The sequence below is a fragment of the Apostichopus japonicus genome, chromosome 13 (genome assembly GCF_037975245.1).
Source record: "Apostichopus japonicus isolate 1M-3 chromosome 13, ASM3797524v1, whole genome shotgun sequence".
In the NCBI taxonomy this organism is placed as follows: domain Eukaryota; kingdom Metazoa; phylum Echinodermata; class Holothuroidea; order Aspidochirotida; family Stichopodidae; genus Apostichopus; species Apostichopus japonicus.
Window position 1 is genome coordinate 10,240,345 of NC_092573.1, and position 18,927 is coordinate 10,259,271.

General features: G+C 35.8%; 1 protein-coding gene across 2 annotated transcripts in view; it reads left to right on the forward strand.

The window, feature by feature from the left end:
- Window positions 1–16,381, forward strand: part of LOC139978162 (serine incorporator 5-like) — a 29,393-nt gene extending 13,012 nt beyond the window's left edge. Inside the window, exons 6-14 of one of the 2 annotated variants that reach the window (XM_071988076.1) lie at window positions 130–173; window positions 635–811; window positions 1,054–1,152; window positions 2,570–2,744; window positions 7,560–7,629; window positions 9,046–9,094; window positions 9,721–9,859; window positions 11,053–11,220; window positions 12,379–16,381. In XM_071988076.1, the coding sequence (XP_071844177.1) occupies window positions 130–173; window positions 635–811; window positions 1,054–1,152; window positions 2,570–2,744; window positions 7,560–7,629; window positions 9,046–9,094; window positions 9,721–9,859; window positions 11,053–11,220; window positions 12,379–12,400 (943 nt within the window). In that variant the 3' untranslated portion in view covers window positions 12,401–16,381. Of the gene's footprint in view, window positions 1–129; window positions 174–634; window positions 812–1,053; window positions 1,153–2,569; window positions 2,745–4,376; window positions 4,447–7,559; window positions 7,630–9,045; window positions 9,095–9,720; window positions 9,860–11,052; window positions 11,221–12,378 lie in introns of both variants that reach the window. The other variant, XM_071988075.1, reaches the window with a different exon arrangement.
- Window positions 16,382–18,927: the final 2,546 nt, after the last annotated feature.

An 18,927-nucleotide genomic window follows, 5' to 3' on the forward strand; every position in this document is an offset into this window, starting at 1 on the left:
TTGTCGGCAAGGACCATAAGGCGGATTGCAAAGTCGGTAATTACCATTACTATTCCAGACTAGTTATTAACGATGTACGTAGCAGTTAAGAATTTCATTAAATTTTTTAAAATTTTCATTTTTTGACAGGTCAGAGAAGATAGAGAGTGGCGGTTCAAAGTGCTGGTATATCGGTGAGTTTTTTTAAGGTTTTTTCAGGATTTTGTTGCAGATGAAAAAGACCTGGTTGCAAATTTTATTTCTTAGACTTTTTTGAGTTTGTTACACTTAGTGTTTGCTTGAGTTTGAATAACATCATTGACAGTAGTGTTTTACAACAAACTTAGTAGAACTACATTGAATCATTAATTATTTACTTTAAGGGTACATTCAGACAGAATTTTAGCCTTGATATGATGTAATCCAAGAAGGTAGAAGTGCCGAGTCCATGTTTGAGTCCAGTCCGTGGTGTTCCGGTCAGACGAAAGTGGAAATTGTCAATGTGAAGATTTGACATATTTAATTTATGAAGAGTAATGTTGATCTTGTTTAAAAGATCTTCAAATTTAATTAATAATCATTTCTCTAAATGATGGCATTTTTCAATCTATTGTACAATATTAATGTTGCAGTGTTTGTGTTGTTTTCTTGACAGTTATTACACTTTGTGTGTTGGTATTTTACGGAGTAACTGCCCTCTTTCTGTTCATCACCGTCGTCTGTTACGGCCTTCCCTTTGATCGATGTTATCGTAACTTAATTTATCCAATTGTGAGTGGCCTACTCTGTTTCATCATTACAATAATGGGCTTTCTACCGATCAGAACTACAGGTATGTATCATGTCATCTGAGGTATTCATCAAAAAAACAGATTATTAATTAAGAATTTATTTGCATTTCTTATAGAAATGATACAGAGTATTGCACAAAGTTGGGATTTGTTGGGATTTGGCTTTTATTATTTCCCATATAGAAACAAGCTCCATCCAGGAAGTGACCCAAAAGGGACTTTATTTTTTAATTTTTTTTATTTGTGTCCTTGCATGTCATTATTTTTTGTTTTCTTCATGCAGGTCAGGAGAAGAGAGTGCCTTTGTTGCAAGCGGCTATGGTGTCAGCCTATGTGATGTTTCTAACATGGTCAGCAATGGTTATCAAGCCCCCAGACATAGGTAAGTATTGATGCTTTATTTGAACTGTTAAGCTTTTATCTGAACTAATGTTCACCTGTAATATTTAAAAAATAAAATAATGTAATACGAATATCGTAATTCTGTGTCATAATCTGTAATTGAGGATGAATTTCTTACTTACATGGATGCATCATTTGTAAACTGCAGTCATTTGATACTAAACTTCAGAATTCTAGTACTTTTCAACAATTTTGTATCGCCTTTGAGTTCATACCATAAATACCACTAGCCTAGTTTTTTAGTATAGTAATGATCCACACAGTGTGCAAATTCAGAGCTCCCAACTGACCCGCATTTCGCGGGTTGGACCCGCATTCTAACACCCAAACCCGCTGACCCGTGCAAGTGTCCGAAAAACCCGCATTGTAATTGTCAAGTATACATAAAAAAATTGCATCGAATTTTGACTTAGCAACCATCATTTCTTTAGCATTTAGCATAATAGAGTATAAAACCTCCTTTACAGCATCATTTGAACCTCAAATTAGCCTATATTTCTTTTCATTGGGGCGAGCAGCAAACATTTTCATGCCACGGGAAAGAATGAATTATCACCTACTATTCAATTTATTGATGTTACACACAAAAAAATTCATATTTCTCAGAAAATTTTGGGTGACAAAAGCCTTTCTAAGTGCCACCATTTTACATGTAGGCATCAGCAGGATTCCAAAAAAAATAAAAAAACCTTATACCCCTCCCCCAGGTGGCAATTCGTGGCATGGACCAGCATTTGCCTTCTCAAGACTTGGGAGCTATGCAAATTGTCATATGATGGTAGACTAGCTAATAGGCCTAAGCATAATGTTATGATTTCCCTAAATCTTGTATGTTTATCACATGTAAAGATTAAGTCAATATCACCTACCAGTAGTTACCTGTGTGATATCTCTTTATGGTCTCAAAATTGCCTCAACACTGTTAGAAAAATTTACAGAAAATTATGAATGGAAAATTATCGTCTTGTGATCTCAAAGCCCAATATCATCTTCACATCATGATTCTGGGTATATATATATATTTTTTTTAAATGGTAATGAGTTGGAAAATCCAGAATAGTGAAAAACTCCACAAGGGATTCGTATGCGGACACCCTAACAACCAACTAGGCTATGGATGCTGATCGTATGTCTAGAGGTTTTTAACCAGTAAGGAAGGTTGTCATTTCACTGTAGACCATTGCCACCTGTAACGTACAATGCTAATCCTGTTTGGTGACATATTTTTGTCTTACTCTAGAGATAATTCATGATGCTAACCAACTCAAAATCATATATACACATACATATTAAAATCTGTTGCAGTTACAGTTACAGTAATAATGTTACAGTTTTGTTTGCAAATGATATTTATGTCTGTACATATTAACGTGTTTGTGTTCTTGACTTTTGATCAGTAAACGCTGAAGTGGGTATAACTGTGAATGATACTCTGGGTACTAGTACATCAAACACATCGTATATACAGTGTCAACCGGCAAAGTCCAACTACGTCATGAGTAGTCAACAGAGCGAGCTGTCGAACGCTATACTCAGCGCTATCATTAGTCTCGCAGTCGTTCTATATTCCTGGTGAGTACTCGTTCATTTTGAGCAAAAGATTCACTTGTTCAAGGGAAGCCGTCAGTCGCAAGTTGACACAAGTTTTCATGACGATTTTATTGTAATAATGATGACTGGACAAAATTAGAGGAATGTTTAAAGGAAAAAATAAATAAAATAATAACAGAAAGTTGAGGATATAAAATTGCCTATTCGGAGCAAACGTGAACGCTTTCGATTATAGTTTCCTTTTGGGAGTAAAGTGCATCCTATGGGTAAAAATATCACCTAGGAAATAAATGATTGTGTGTTTTGGGTTTTTTGTTGTTTTGATGTATCTGTGTGTTGATCGGATATAATGTGATGACACAAATCGGACTGATCAGTTTAAGTCGATAAAAGAAAAATGATTGTGTAGTTGTACTTCTACTGAAGAAAGACACATTTATGTTTGAGCATTCATTACATAGAAGAAGGAAAAGCTAGGCTGACTTTCAAGCTTTCAGTCTGTTTTCATTTACTGTAAATCCCATCTGGTAGTCCTTGGGATAGCTCCAAATGTACAACTTTCGGTTGTCCATGGTTAAAATAAAAAATTTACTCGTCACAGACCAACAAACAATAATTTTTTAAATGTCACTCGTGAGAAGATGGAAATCGATGATGCAGCTAACCTGGATGACAAACTATTTTGTTTTTTCATTTTTTTTTCCCTTGTGAAGTGAATTCTTGTTATTCTTTTGTCTTTAATTAACTAAAGTAAAAGATTGTCCAACTCCAGATCCTTTTAAGAGATTGTATGGATTGTTTTCTAAGATGCGTTTAAGTAAAGAAAGCCGCCATGAAGTGAGAGCGTTTATTGCTATAGTTTGCTGCTTCTTGTTGTTTAACAACCAATTACCCTAAATGATGTGCTTTTGATGGTGTTAGACCTAAGCAGACTACTTGTTTATTAAAGCTTGTAATTGGCATTGGAGAGGAACCCCTGCATTATTTTTAGAAACCAAATAATAGTCACATGTAATTGGATATCCATCTATCTAACAAAGAGAGATATGTGAGGTTATGAAAATAGGACCTCTTGAACTCAGTATGTTATAAACCATGTATTTCAATACAGAGCATTTCGCACCCTAGAATGATAATGTCGTTGTTTTACAAAGCGCTAAGGTTTATTCCTAATTTCTTCCTGGCTTTTACAATTCTGGTTTATGAAGTGACATGTCTTGCCTTTTTAGGGACCTGATCTTTTATTGAAAGGGATAAAATAAAATAAAAAGTACAAATATATTCTGAACAACACTTTTGTAAATATTTTAACTGAATTTCTGGCAGATAACATCCTGGCCTAATAAACTACTTCAAGGAACCAGATGGTAACAAACCATTTAAGTCAGGGGTCGGCATGTAATTAATCTGATCGGCCAAAGTGAAACTTTGTACTGTAATTTAGCCATACTTTTCCCACCTGTTCTTTAAATGAATTAAGGTTATAAGCATACACAGTTCCTCTTCCAGATAGAATTATCCTGACACATTTGTGACCTGTGTATAAGTAAGGACTAAAATTAGGAAGTCAAAATGTAAGAAAGTTATTAAGTAAATAACCAAAAAGGAATGATTTTGTATATTCTTACATATATATTTATACATATTTCCCAGTGTGAGAATATCATCGGATGATAATGTCAACAAGAGGCTCAGTCGTATAATTCCTCAAGATGAGAAAACTGTAAATAATCATTTTATTGATAATTTTTTTTTGCATATATAATCTATAATAGCAATGCGTCAATGTGTCTTTGCAGCTTTTGCCTGGTAGTGAAGTTTTCTTGTTTTATTTCATTTCTGTTTATAATGTTGCCTTCATCTTAATCTTGCTCTTCAAAATATTTCCTGCAATTTTTAGCTTTCCCTGCTTTTTACCCTCTCCCTCCTGGAAGCAAATAACATTGACTTTGGTCCTGTTTGAAGGTCTTACACTTCAACATGCCATCAAATTTGTAACATATGAAAATAAACCACAAGCATGTGGAGGACCTGTTTTTGCTTGTATTGAAGAAAACAGGGTCTTTTCATGTTAGATAGCTGTGGTACATTGTTATGTTTACTATTAATGGCAAGTAACAACACATTTCAGTGGAAGGCGACCTACATGTTGTAATAAAAATATCTGCAAGTCTTAGTTGTCAATAATAGTTGTCAAGTTGTAATAAATGTACATTGTTACCCTCGTCCTGTAGCAATGAGGAAGTAATTCCCTGTTTCTATCTCTACAGGTGTATTTTGATCAATAATTGACATTTATTTGCATTTCATATGCGTTCCTCAAATTGAACATAAGAGGCTGTCATGAAAACCTTCTGTTTTTGCCTCTTTTAGCGGTACTTATTTCTGCCTGAATTTAGTTTCTGTTTTGTTGATGTTTTATTGGTTTTGTACATATGTTGATACATTATCAGACATCACTGGCAATCGATTGCCACTTGCAAGTATTGAAACAGTATCCAACACTAAATTTAATCTATGCTCAGCTTTAGACTGCAAAAAATGAATTAATTACTTATTACAACTTATTTAAAAGTTATAGTGCCTAATGTTTCGGTCCTAGCAGGATCTTCTTCAGAGGCTTAACTGAATAAACCAAAACAAAGTACGCAGATGGAAATAGAGTTAAATTGGACAAATGAGCAATGAATAGAGCAAAACATAGGAACGGTGAGGTTGAAGGAGAAAATGATGAGAGGATTAAGGACTGTGGAGATAAACTCTGAGAGGGGTAACAATGGGATTAAGGGCTGTGGAGATAAACTCTGAGGCTTTTTGTAGTGGATAAGCAGTTTACTAACAGTTCTTTTTTCTGTTTTACTTACAACTAAATGTTATTAATAATGCTATGGCTAAAAAGAAAGTAACTATGCATGGTGGTCTTTCTGCAATTAAACTGTCAAACAGCATTTTATGCATGTTTCATGCAAATCCCAAGTTTGGAATCCTGTAAGTGTATCACCAGTAAAAAACAGTCTTCATTGCTGTCATATGAAGGTAAAAAATATTGGACTTGTTGGTCACTTTCGATACGTGTAAATTGAAGTTATTTACAATTTATGCAACATAAAACTAATCATGTTTGACTTTCAAAGGTGGTATATATATTGTTTATCATATTTCACAACAATATCCACAATAACACCATACTGGTCGGTGTAGAAATGTTGCACGATGTTATTTTAAATACCAGCAAATACCCTGAGCCGCAAGCTACTTAGTTTCAGGATTGAATTATATGCTACCAGCAAGTTATTGCTCTCAGTATACAAAGGAAACCTGTAACTACCATCAACTTTGTCAAACTACATTTTTGCTTAAATCTTACTTCAGTAAACATACAGTGCTATCACATTGAGAAATGTCAATCCGTTTGGAAAGGCTGATGCTTGGTGTATGGCAAGTCATGGAGATTATGTGAACTAGGGGATGGGGGATGGGGGGGGGGCAGTGGGAGGTTAACCACCAGCTGGTTAATTTTTGAGTGACATCTAACAGGGATCATCTTCATTCCAGAGATACCATTATCCTTCATTTATGACAAGGACTTTAAAGTTTCAAATAAAGGACATTTTTTCTTTAAATTTGGAGAGGAGGGAGGGCACATCACATGCTTTTGTCTTTTGTATTTTCCCCTTTCTTTATCATGGAAAAAAAAATTCTTTAGCAAGCCACCTTTGAATCATGAATATTTTATAAAATTGATGAAAGTTTTATGTTTGCTTGCTACCCAAATTTTATCCCCCCCCCTCCCCAGCAAGGTAGGAGGATGAGGGGCTTCTGTTTGCATTCTGTCACAATTTTAATGGGAAACAGCTAAGAAATTTATGGCTAGTATGTACCAGTGACCTCTGAAATGCAAGCCCAGTGCTCTACTGACTTATCTATCCAGCACTTAGTTGATGGTGATCAATATTTAGTTGTTCTTTCCTGGGTGAACCAGACAGAATCCTCAGTACCTTGCATAATGTGTAACCAGGAATCTTACCCCAGTTTAATTTGATACAATTTTTTACTACAACTTAAAAGTAAGATGTACTAGTCTAACCCAGGGATTCCCTAACTGGGGTGCATGAGCCCCCAGGGGCTGCGTGAGTCCATCCCAGGGGGTTCATGAGACGTTTCTGAAAGTCAAAACTAGAGTACAAAACTAAACTCTGATATATCATATAATTTAGTAATGTACAAAAGATGTACCTATCGACAAACTCTTTTCGTGTTCCATACGCATATGTTGCCATAGTAGTACCGTGCATGTGATAAATAACTGAATGATGAAACAGACACAGGCTGTTATGCGTATTATAGTATAATAATGACTCAGATCGTGTCTCGGAAAGTTGGGGGTTCGTGGACAACTCTGACATCCACAGAGGGTTTGTGGGGGAAAATAGTTAGGGAAACCCTGGTCTAACCGTTTCTGACAAGAAAGAAGGTGAAGTTATCTTGAAATAAGAAAACAAACACAATTTCAAAGAAAAATCACTTACATAGCAGACATAGTTTTCAAATGTATTTAATTCTTAAGAAATGTATCTCCATCTTTAGTTGTATACTTTGTTTATTATTCTGGAAGTCATATATCACCTACTTTGAAAAGCTATAGTTATTTACCTTTATCATTGCTGCAACTCAATATGTCAGTTTTCTTGGTTAACTTTATATCTTACTTCATACCTTTCTTACAATGGTAAAGTTCCTAATTTGCAAACTGGCTTTTACTCATGTGGCTCTGCTCTTCTACGCTTGCATTACGTATCCTTGCTCTTTACTATCTCTCTCTTCTCTGCATGTTAGCATTCAGTCCTCTAATACCGTATCTTTGGGGGAAATGGAAGATAGTTCTTTACCTCATATCAAGGTCACTGTAAGTATAATCATTACCTGCAGCCACACAGTGGTGTAACCAGCTGGGAAGGAGATGAGGTGGAGGTTGGGGGGGTGGGGAAGGGGGTAGTCTTGGTCCCATTCCCTTCTCTCAAACCTTCACACTTCCCTATGGTTACACCATGCATTGCTAACGCATATTTAAAAAAAAAATTAAATTTCCACTCGGCTTTTAATAGTGCATTCATGCTAAGAAATATTGTAATTGGAAAGTTATTAACACTATAAATGTATGTTGTGCAATTAGGGAAGTAGCTAAGGAAGTAGCTACTGAGGAGTAATTAAGAGAAATGAAGAATTGAGTGAATTATAATGGACAGGTCTGCTAAATATCAAATCTTCTATAGATGTACCAAATATGCTCCAAATTTACAAAGGGTCTCATTTATCTATGTATTTTGTGATTCTTTCCAATGCTTTTTAGCTTTAGGGAAACTTCTGTAGTTGATTCTTTTTACTCTCTAAAATGAAATTATTGTTTTGGAAAGTCTTTATTCATAATCTTGCAAAAGTTTTTGCATGGCTGATCGTTAAACCTGTCAGGTTATAAGTTATTGGTCCTCGTTCATAATGAAATCATTTAAACCAAAAAAGGTTCCTCTGAAACACAGTTTTGCAAACTTCTCTTTTATTAAAATGAAACATTGAAGATTATTCACTACCTAGATATGATTATCCTTATGCCTGTCAATTACATTAAATGTTTTTACAGTAAAAACAAATATATAAAAGGACCTAGTTTTCAGGTATTGGTGCTATTGAGTTGACCAGTTGGTTATCTACTTGGTCAGACCCGATGCAGTTGTTTTCATACTGTATGTGAAAGAGGCCAGAAACATTCAATGATGATCTGTACACACTGTTAATCAAAATATAATATTGGAAAAAGAGAAAAGACATTTTTAATTTACTTACATAGTTACATAATTACAAAGGAAAATACCATATTAAGCAGCTTAAAAGATACAAAATATGGGCAAATCGAAATCACTTTCTGACAGTAAACTCAAACTCACCAAACCTCAATCTGACTCTTCATTTGTTAAAGTTGACGGAAAGCCCTGTTTTGGTTACTTTAATATTAACCTTGAGGTTATCAAAGCAGTTCTCAAATCTACCAAATCACTCATTGAAAACTATTTTAGAGATAATTTTTTTCAGATATGACTTTTTTTTTATATGGAGTTTCATATGTTCCATTATGATACCATGCTTGTATTTCTACTTGGGTGACATTAACCTGCAACTTCAACGTAGAGCTGTAATCATGAAACACAGTTAGAACTGAGTGCATCTCAAAGCACATATCTTCATTACTGTAATACCTAATTAGTCTTTAATGTTTATATATATATGGTAATTAGTGACGCTCAATTAATATTGTCTTTGTCTTCAGAGATCGAGTATTTGGTGCTGCTGTTTGGATTCTCCAGCAAGAACACCAGGTAATTTATAATTTCCCTTAAAGGCATTGAACCACGTGCCGCGCTCTGAAAAAGTTAACTTTCCATTGCTTGCAAATGATGTTTTCTTTGTGTCGCTACAAAATGCAGACAGTAATGAAACGTGACACCTTGTTATATTTTATCTAGACCTGAGATGTCCATCGCTGCTATGTACACTGTGTTGTGGGTATTGACCGTAGCTGTATGTATTGACTGTACACTAGTGTCTAATTACCGACGGTAGCAAGCTGTGTGTGTTTTTTCTGGGATAGATGGTGGTGTCTAACACTTCTGTTACACCTCATTCGAAACTAGGTCAGATTACCGTCATGAGACGTTTCTTTGTGCGCGAGTCTTCACACCCTTTAAATCAGTTGGTTTGGCTTGCAGGATCAAATTTTCTCATCTCAAAGATCCTAGAACATTTATATAATTTATCAGTTTCCATTAGCTTTTGTATCGCTCACTTTCAGAGTAAACCATTTTCAGAGTAAATGTTTTTTTTTTAAAGAAAATGTGTTGATATTTAAAATAAATATTAGTTCTTAAACATTGAAATACCATGCTTCTCATTTGATAAAAATGAACAGCCACAAGTAGAGTTGTGCTATTTTCATCGTTTGCAGAGGAGACCATGATTCGTAGACGTGGGTGGGGTGCAATACGCAACGAGATTGAAGGTGTAAGGTACAGTTACACCTACTTTCATGTGACCTTCTTCCTGGCCACCCTGTATGTGATGATGACCTTAACCAACTGGTACAGGTGAGTTATGGATTAAAATACTAATGATCAAGGAAGTTATATCTTACAAACTACACATATTCAATGCTGGTACTGAAAGCATACGTTCAGTAACCCACCAAAAGATTTACCCTTGTTTACATCAATTAACCAAGTCTGGGCCAGCTGTTCGTTGTTGTGGAGTGTTTCAGTGTTTGATGCAACTTAGCTTAATGGCAAGCTTGTCGATGAGAACAGCTACTCTTGCATCTTTTGTTTCTTTTCCTCTGAAAGGTTGTGCATGATATTGTTCCCAAAATGGAGGCTACTACTTCTATTAAGGGGTTCCATATTAACGGTCCTCCCTCAAGTCATAACTGAGTGCTGTAACATAGGTTGACTAAATTGGATGTAGGCTTAACGGTTTACGTGCCTACTGTACGAAAACAGTTCGCACCAAAGTAGGGCAACGCAATAAATACTACTCGAAATACATCGTTCAGCCAAACACTCAGTTGTTTCAGGTAGTGTCTGGAGGCGGGCAAACTATGAAAAGTGCTGGCGCCTAAATTTAGGTGCCAAATAGGTTCTTTCATGGAGACACACTTGTCCAAAATAATAAATCTGGTGTAAACTCTTGTGCCTTTTGATGCTCTAGTTGTTATTAATCAGTGATGTCCAAAAAAATGCGTCAACACTTCACTTAAGCATATATACACTCAAATCAATTCCCTCAAATCCCTCTCCCTCCTTCCAAAAACATTTGAATGGTATAAACATGGTTGTGATGTCACATATTTACTTTGTCCAGACTGGCTAAATCATGTCAAGTGTTTCTTTGCTAGATCCCATTTACATACAACTTTTCTAGCATAATAACAGTAACAATATTTCATACCATTTACCTATGTGGTAGTTAATAAAGTTGGATAATTTAATACAAATTATTGTGACTATTTGTGATAACAATGTGAAACCTCAGAACTATGCTTTGAAGCATTGATATCCATAAATTGTTCATTTCTTGAAAATGAAGTTTGTATAGTTATTGCATATAAAGTCAAGGGAATAGTTTGGAACAAAGTTATATTTACAATACACTGGAGTGTTTAACTATATGGTTGGGGATTTTTTGGCAGTTTGTTGATCTGTCTCTCTCTCATGTTTGTTTTGTTTTTTGAGACATGAAACTACACTTTTATGGTATCAGCTTATCCTTAATTTTTTTTGTACAGTCCAAACGAAGCAAAGTTGGAGACTCTTAATCGTACATGGCCGCCATTTTGGATCAAACTGGTTTCAGCCTGGTCTGGTGCATTGCTCTTTAGCGTGAAACTGTTCTACAAACACTGCGTTCAGCCAGCACAGCAGAGAAACAACGGATTAAGAAACAGAAGGGGCAGGTGAGTTCTATGGGCTGTGTAGAGTGAAACTGTTTGTTTGAATATGTGAACAACGATGAGTTGAAGATGTTCACAACACAGATGTGTAAGTGATGTTGAGTGGACTATGGCATGCCAACAGGGCCATAATGTCTGTCTACTCTCCTTGCTTCGAAAAAACAATCAATGCAGCTATTTTCACTCATGTTTTAAGTTTGTCAATTTGTCATTGAAGTTAGACAAAGTGTGAAACAATTCCTGAGAATGGTCATATAAATTTGACGTGAACCAGAATCCCTATAAACCTATTCCCCATAGCCTGGTGGTGTAATTCAAGTGCCGAATTTGGTGTGTAGCCTGTATTACAAACTGAGGCCTTTTCCCGTCCTATTTCACATCAAAAACTTCTTGGCTTTTCATAGCTGCTAACTTGGTAACAGTGCTCCATGTACATCGTTGTTAAGTTGACAAGTGGGTCACATGAGTGAAAATGCTGCCTTTGATTGGTTATTTAGTAGGATTAAGCTAGAAGGAAACAAAAAATGAACACACTCATAATTGTTGTCTGAAAACCTGTTGCATTATAGAAAGATCAATGTAAGGCATTCACCAATGTAAGGCTTTTACATGACTATGCTTGCAACTACTATATTGCATAAATTACAACCAATTAACTGAGGATTACTAAACTGTATGGAACTCAATTATTTGAGGGATGCTGTGGAGTGCCAGGGAGCAGTGTTAAAGTTTTTGAAGAGTGTGACATTCAAGTTGCATTATTTTTCTGAAATGGTTGGTTAAACGAAGTCAGCAACAGAGCGTTTATACATATATAGAATTACTAAGTGAGAGTTTGATCATTCCATGGTCTGCTCAGGAAAAAAATTGGGTGTGGAAGGTTGGGGGCGGGGTCCCAGGGTCTTTGGGGACAGGCCCCTCAGGTTACAGTTATAACCTCACTTGTATTTTTCTACTATTCTGATATTTCTCTTTATTAGCATAACCACAACCCTCTGTTGATTGGCTACATATTTATCCCCATGGTACCCCTGTTGTTGCAGTATTCCAGGGACCAGCACCTCTAATGTGATCCTCTGTCCCCCTAATTTGTCCCATGCTTTTCTCTCTTTTGCAAAATACATTCAGTATGTTACAGCATTCCTTTCTCTTCTCTTTTAGGAATATGGAAACCCAATTCTAACTTTGAAGCAGACAGAATGTTTCATGACAGCAAAATGCAGACATTTGGTTTAGAGGCAGAGAAGAAGAACTAACAGTTATGTATTCCATAATTCAGAAGAAAATTGATCATAACACTATATTTATTTATAATCGGTTACAAATGTGTTCATTAATGTAACACAATTATGTAACACAATAGGTTAGTACAGTAATTCATTGCAGGATATTCAACATTCCTGTAAAATTGACATGAAAACACTGACATAGGTCATCTAGTAAGCCTGTCTTCCCATAGACTCACAAATGTAACAGAGGAGATCATTAATGTGTTATAAAACATGTTAAGCATATTTGTGCATATTTAATCTTATGCACACCCCCTTTGTGGTTCAATTAGCTATAATCATTATAGCAGAGCTGGTCCTAACATCATTTGATATATGTACATTCTTATGTATTTTTTTCTTATTGTTAATAATTGTCTTTCCAATTGGAGAAACATCAGAAGTATATTTTTTTCTTTGTGGACTCACACCCTTAGTGCCAGCTGTGTGAATGTTTTATCTGTGGTGACCTTTGACATCTTTTTGTTTTGAGCTCATTACCCGAATTCATGAAAATGGTTCGTTGTTTTTTTTAAATATTTTAATCTGAAAGCTGGAAAGTGGTTACAATTTTAAACGTTTTCAACTTTTTAAGATTTGCAGACTAAAGATACTTAATACTCAGTAATCCACAAAAAGTCATGTATTCATTTGTCAGATAAATATTTCCGACAAATATTTTTGCTTTAAATGTACATTTTCTGCAACTGAATTTCGAGCACAGGAGAGATTATAAGAACTGACTGGTACTCCTTGTCAGAAGTAAACAGCATTATTAGAAATAAATCCATGGAAGGAGTAAAATGGCTTCACCAGAATACAATTGTTCAGTTTGTTAAAGTTAGGGGTGCTGCATCTGCATTGTAAATACTATTTTTAGTTACAACTAAATTAAATATCTAGGTTAGGAGGCTAACCACTATTAAACTAACACTTTAACTTTCTGTCCATTTTCCCTTTCTTTTGTATTAATTATTTATTTGTTTCATTGGAGGCTGACAGTTTTGTTATTGTTTGGGATCTCCGTGGCTGTATATTGTAGGAATATTCAAAAGTGCTGTGGTATGGTCTAATTTTGGTGCTTCATTACTTGTAATCACGGTCATACATGCTTTCTTCATATTTTGCTTTATTACATGAATATTCATGCACTTTAGGATCACAGCACCAAGACCTCAAGTTTTGTTCATCTCTCAAGACAAGTTATAATGTGGCAAGTTGCATTGCCTCAAGAAGTACGGTGTTGCATGATACTACATTGATCGTGTTATGGTTAGAGTTAACCCTAGGGGTTAACCCTAACCATAGGGTTTCCCCGGCCCACAAGATACGTCATTCATTGGGCTGTGTCATGCATGATGACTTTGTTCGACATATTAAACTGTGTACAAAACGGTTCTCTTGAGAAATACTGTCACGTGAGGATTGGCTGATCACAGTTAGACATTTATTTAAGGATATACCCCAAGGAAAGTACATTTCTATGACGTAAAGAACTTGTTCCCTTCACAAATAGCCTTCACAGACAAGAACATTTTCTATTTCTATTTACAAGCAAAAGTAAGGACCTATGTAGATGCTTCATTGCATGTTCTTGTTTATTGTTTATATCGTTTGGTTTTTCAGTTTGTTTATTAAGGCAGGTTGAATATTCAAATTTCATTGTTTACTTCAATAAGTGTCACATTTTGTATGTGGTATTAGCATATAACAACATGCATATGAAAAACGTTTCAATATCCTTGGTACCAAGCAATGGAACGCGTCTCCCTTCAAATTTGGGGATATATGCGATAAAATTTGTTGTTCAACTTTTTAGGGCTTCAGAGTAAAAGTCTGAAGTTAATTTGAAAAAATGTGCTATTGTTTTTTGTTTTTGTACCTTTTGGCAGCTGTAAGAAAACTGGTACTGATAGTGTCTTATGCAATTAACCTAATTGTAGTCTTTGTTGTTATCCTTTGCCCTGGAAAGAGCATGTATCCCTTCCAAAAGGACCTGTGAAACTTCCCTGGTTGTAACACCATCAGGATCCCATCAGGGTCCTAACACCATCAGGGTCCTAACACCATCAGGATCCCATCTGGGTCCTAATACCATCAGGATCCCATCAGGGTTCTAACACCATCAGGATCCCATCAGGATCCCAACTCCATCAGGATCCCATGGTTACAGTCTCAATGAAGAGAGGACTGGGCTTGAGATTGGATCCAGTTGTTTGTGTTTCTTGCCCAGGCTCTATCTTGTGTGACTTTTCTTAAAATATTTTATAGTCGATTAATTTTGAAATACCATCCAGTGATCATTGTTTACATCAGGTTAGCATTACAAGGTTCTCAACATTGTTCAGTATCATTGAGAATTAATAACAGTATGGTGTGTGTTTAGTATGAACTCACCTAATGTTCCATAGTAAATATTTAATAGTATATTAATTTTGAAAAACCATCCAATAATCTGTTGTTTACATCAGGTTAGCATTACAAGGTTCTCAATATTGTGAAGTATCATTGAGAAGTAATAACAGTATGGTGTGTGTTCGGTATGAACTCACCTAATGCTCCATAGTAATTATTTAATAGTAGATTAATGTTGAAAAACCATCCAGTGATCTGTTGTTTACATCAGGTTAGCATTACAAGGTTCTCAATATTGTGAAGTATCATTGAGAAGTAATAACAGTATGGTGTGTGTTCGGTATGAACTCACCACATGTTCCATAGTAATTATTTAATAGTAGATTAATGTTGAAAAACCATTCAGTGATCTGTTGTTTACATCAGGTTAGCATTACAAGGTTCTCAATATTGTGAAGTATCATTGAGAAGTAATAACAGTATGGTGTGTGTTCGGTATGAACTCACCACATGTTCCATAGGAAATTGGTACCTTCAAAACCTGCTTTAGGGAGGGGACTTTCTCTGAGGATTATGTCAGACCGTCTCTGTTGCTCAATTTGTGTCTCCATCTTAGTCTTGTCTCCTTTCATTTTGTAAGGTAGGTAGGGGTGGAGAGGGGAGGGGAGGTCGGGAACGGAGGGAGCGAGTGTTCTTTCACAAGCCCTCAAAGCTTGTTTTGTTCAACACCTTATACCTTTCTATCTTACAAGGCACTATTATTGAAATGTATATTATTGTAAGTTGATTAACAGATTGTTAAATCAGGTCATATCAAGAGAATAAGGTATTGATAAGCGTTGAGTGTTCTGCTAGATTTGAGGAAAATCCCTTAAACAGATGAAAAAATGGGAAATGGGAGGATAGTCTTCCAAAAAAGGGAGCACTTTTATCTTGAAAAACAGTGAAAATTACCATATAACTTTCATGGAATTATCATGTTTTACTTTTGTCATAACTATCAGTTTCTTCTTCCTTCTTGTAAGGTTTATAAATATTCAATGAACAAATTTTACAATTACTCTCATGCAATTTCTAACATTCTGTTCTTTTCTAATCTTTTTCAAATTTTTGTAACTTTTTCAATTATTTGATCTCTGAAATTTTGTAATGTTGTGATTTACTCTGTAAAAAAAAAACCCAGAAATATTCTTGATTGAATATTCTTTTAATTATTATCATTGTGTTAAATGAAATGATTCAAAATTTGAGTGGGAAAGTGTTGTCCTAATTTTATCTGTTCATTTTACTCCTGTCCAAAGCTAACAAAGGAATTATCATATTTTTCCATAAACTTATGTGTCTATTAAGTCTTTGCTATGCTCATTCCACATTAAAGCTCAATATTTTGTGTTCTCTTCAGTTCTCAAATTGCACATTTGTTTCTTTTTTCTTGATTATTCTTTGGTTTGCTGGTCGGTTATTTTACTGTTACTAATGATCTGTTTGAGGTAAAGATTGCACTTTGTTTATTTTACTTTAATAATCTAACTTGACATTTAGTTTTGTTTGTGTTTTGCTTTATTTGGTGTTCTGGTTTTAATATGTTAATATCCCTTTTTACCCCAATGTCAGTGAAGTAGAAGTTTTGAAAAAGAACATTCTTGGTCAAAAAAATTTACCACAATCCTTAGATAAACATTCACTCACAACTCACACTGTAGCAGGGGATGTTAATTTATGTAGAAGAGACCCAGTAACATGCAAGACCCTTTAAACTGCTGGGGTTGATCACTGTACTTTATAGTCAAATAAACAGACCATTATGTCAGTGACTTCAATGCAACACAAAACTCAATGGGGAAGTAAGAAGTTTTAAGTCCTCTTTTAACCCTTGATGCATCCTGAGGCTAACGCAATGGTGGACTGGTGTTAGTACAGATGGAAACACTGTTCACAAGTACATACAGGAACAAGGAAGAGGACATAAAAAGTCTGAACATGATCCAAAATGTCTTGATAAGGCTACTTGAAAAATCTGCTGCTGTCTAGAATCTCTATTCTGGCTTTGAATGTATATATGTAGTGGAGTAGGGGTGGGAGGGGGGGGGGGCAAAAAGCACTGATGCCAAATATAACAAATTAACAACACAACACCAATCTTCAAGGATGTATGAAATGGATACAAAATCCGTTTCTTATATTTTAACAGACCATGAAAAACTGTCCAGATGAAAACAAATGTTTGAAAAGCACAACTAAACAAAATGTTGTGGCCTGAACATGTTTCCAGTGCATTACAATTGTGGCAATGACTACAATGCAAGGTGTTGCATCAGTGGCGGAGCTAGGGGTATTGGTCAGGAGGGGCGAGAATGGTCTGTAGGGGCGCTTTCGACACAGTCTAAGTGGAGCGCCACCATAGGTTGGCGCGTAGCGTACAGAAATTTTTTGAGTAAAGATACTCCCTAGAACGCCGGAAATGACCCTTTTCGGGCCTAGCTAATTTGCAGATAAACGAAGAATAAATAGGCGTCATCGCCAAATTACACTAACAAAATGTGACAAATGTCAATAGGTAGATGAGAGCGCAATAAAAAAGTCAATAATCACGAATAAGTAAAAAGTGGTACAGAGCTGAAAAGAGCGCCAGCAGTCCATCTGAGTCCGTCAGGGGGGGGGGGCATTCGCCCCCCCTGACTATGGACGCTCCGCCACTGTGTTGCATATTCATTCATTGTTTGCGTTTCTTGTTAACAGAAAGGACTTCTTACAGAGCTACATACATACCTGTCGACTGAGACGCAAACATACATCATTGATTTAGCCAATATTTTGAATACTTTCAAAGATACATATCTAGCATACCAAAATAGATATAGAAGTTACAATGACCAGCATTTCTTTTATGTTTTACATTTTCAAACTGTTATATGTCTTTGATAATATCAACAGTCATAAAGGTGGTTACATGGGAGGGATGAGAAGGGGGGGGGGGGCTGCTGCACAAACTTCAAAGGGCAGTAGAAGTAAGAACTTCCCAATGTACAATGGTATTAAAGGTGAGGCTGGACCACATACTAGAAGATCGACTACCCTACTGGTTCACCTATTGCTTGCTTTGTACCCCCACCCCCCCCGCCCTACGCGCCCCATCTTGCAGACTTGCACATATGACCAATGGCTGACATAAGAAAGAATTCCCCAGTGTTTTGTCGAAGAGCGACGACTTTTAACATTCGAGGGAGCTATACGCATTTTGCCAGCAGAACCGTATACAGAAATACAGGTCTGTTTGCAACTTTCGAGAACTACTGTAGTGTGTAAGTCAAACCTGATCGAGCTGTACAAAGCGCAGTTCTGCAGGTTCGAAAACTACGGCAATACAGAGTAGGCTTATATAATACTCTTAGCTGTAATCCGGACAACGCTATATGGGCATACACTAAGTGGGAAGGACACTGAGAGAAATATTGTGAATTTTTTATTCCAGAAAGATATTAACTAGACTAATATCACTTTTTAGAAAGCAAGCTGATTTGAAAACTTTAAGTTGTGAAGTGAAACATGTTTAAAACAAGATTTCCGCGCAATTGGTTACATTCAATCAAGACTTTTATGTAGGCCTATAATGTAGTATCATCATGGAGTTAGTGAACCTAGGGAATATCCATGATATCACATTTGTTGAAAAGAATAAAAGATACACATTTGATTTCGCATAATTGGAATGACCGACAAAAGATTAAACAATACTTGTACTCCTTTTTTATTAAAGGAAAATCACCCAGGATAGAGCCAATTAGGCACGAAAAAACAAATATCTTAATCCTAATTCTTAGTCCAGTCCCTTTATGTAATGACAGAGAGTAAGGAAAAACAAACAAAATAAATCAAATAGATTCCGTACTTCTCTGTACGTGGTGGCAACTTTATTGGGGGTTATGTTTAAGCATGATAAGAGGGCGGTGGATAATATCTACTCCCGGAGAAGAGTAAATTACTCTACCATGTTGACTGATGAACTACATCTCTCAATAAATGACGGTAATGAGAACAAAATAGTAAGATACAATATGGCTGCCGTTGAACGTAAAGCAAGGTGATT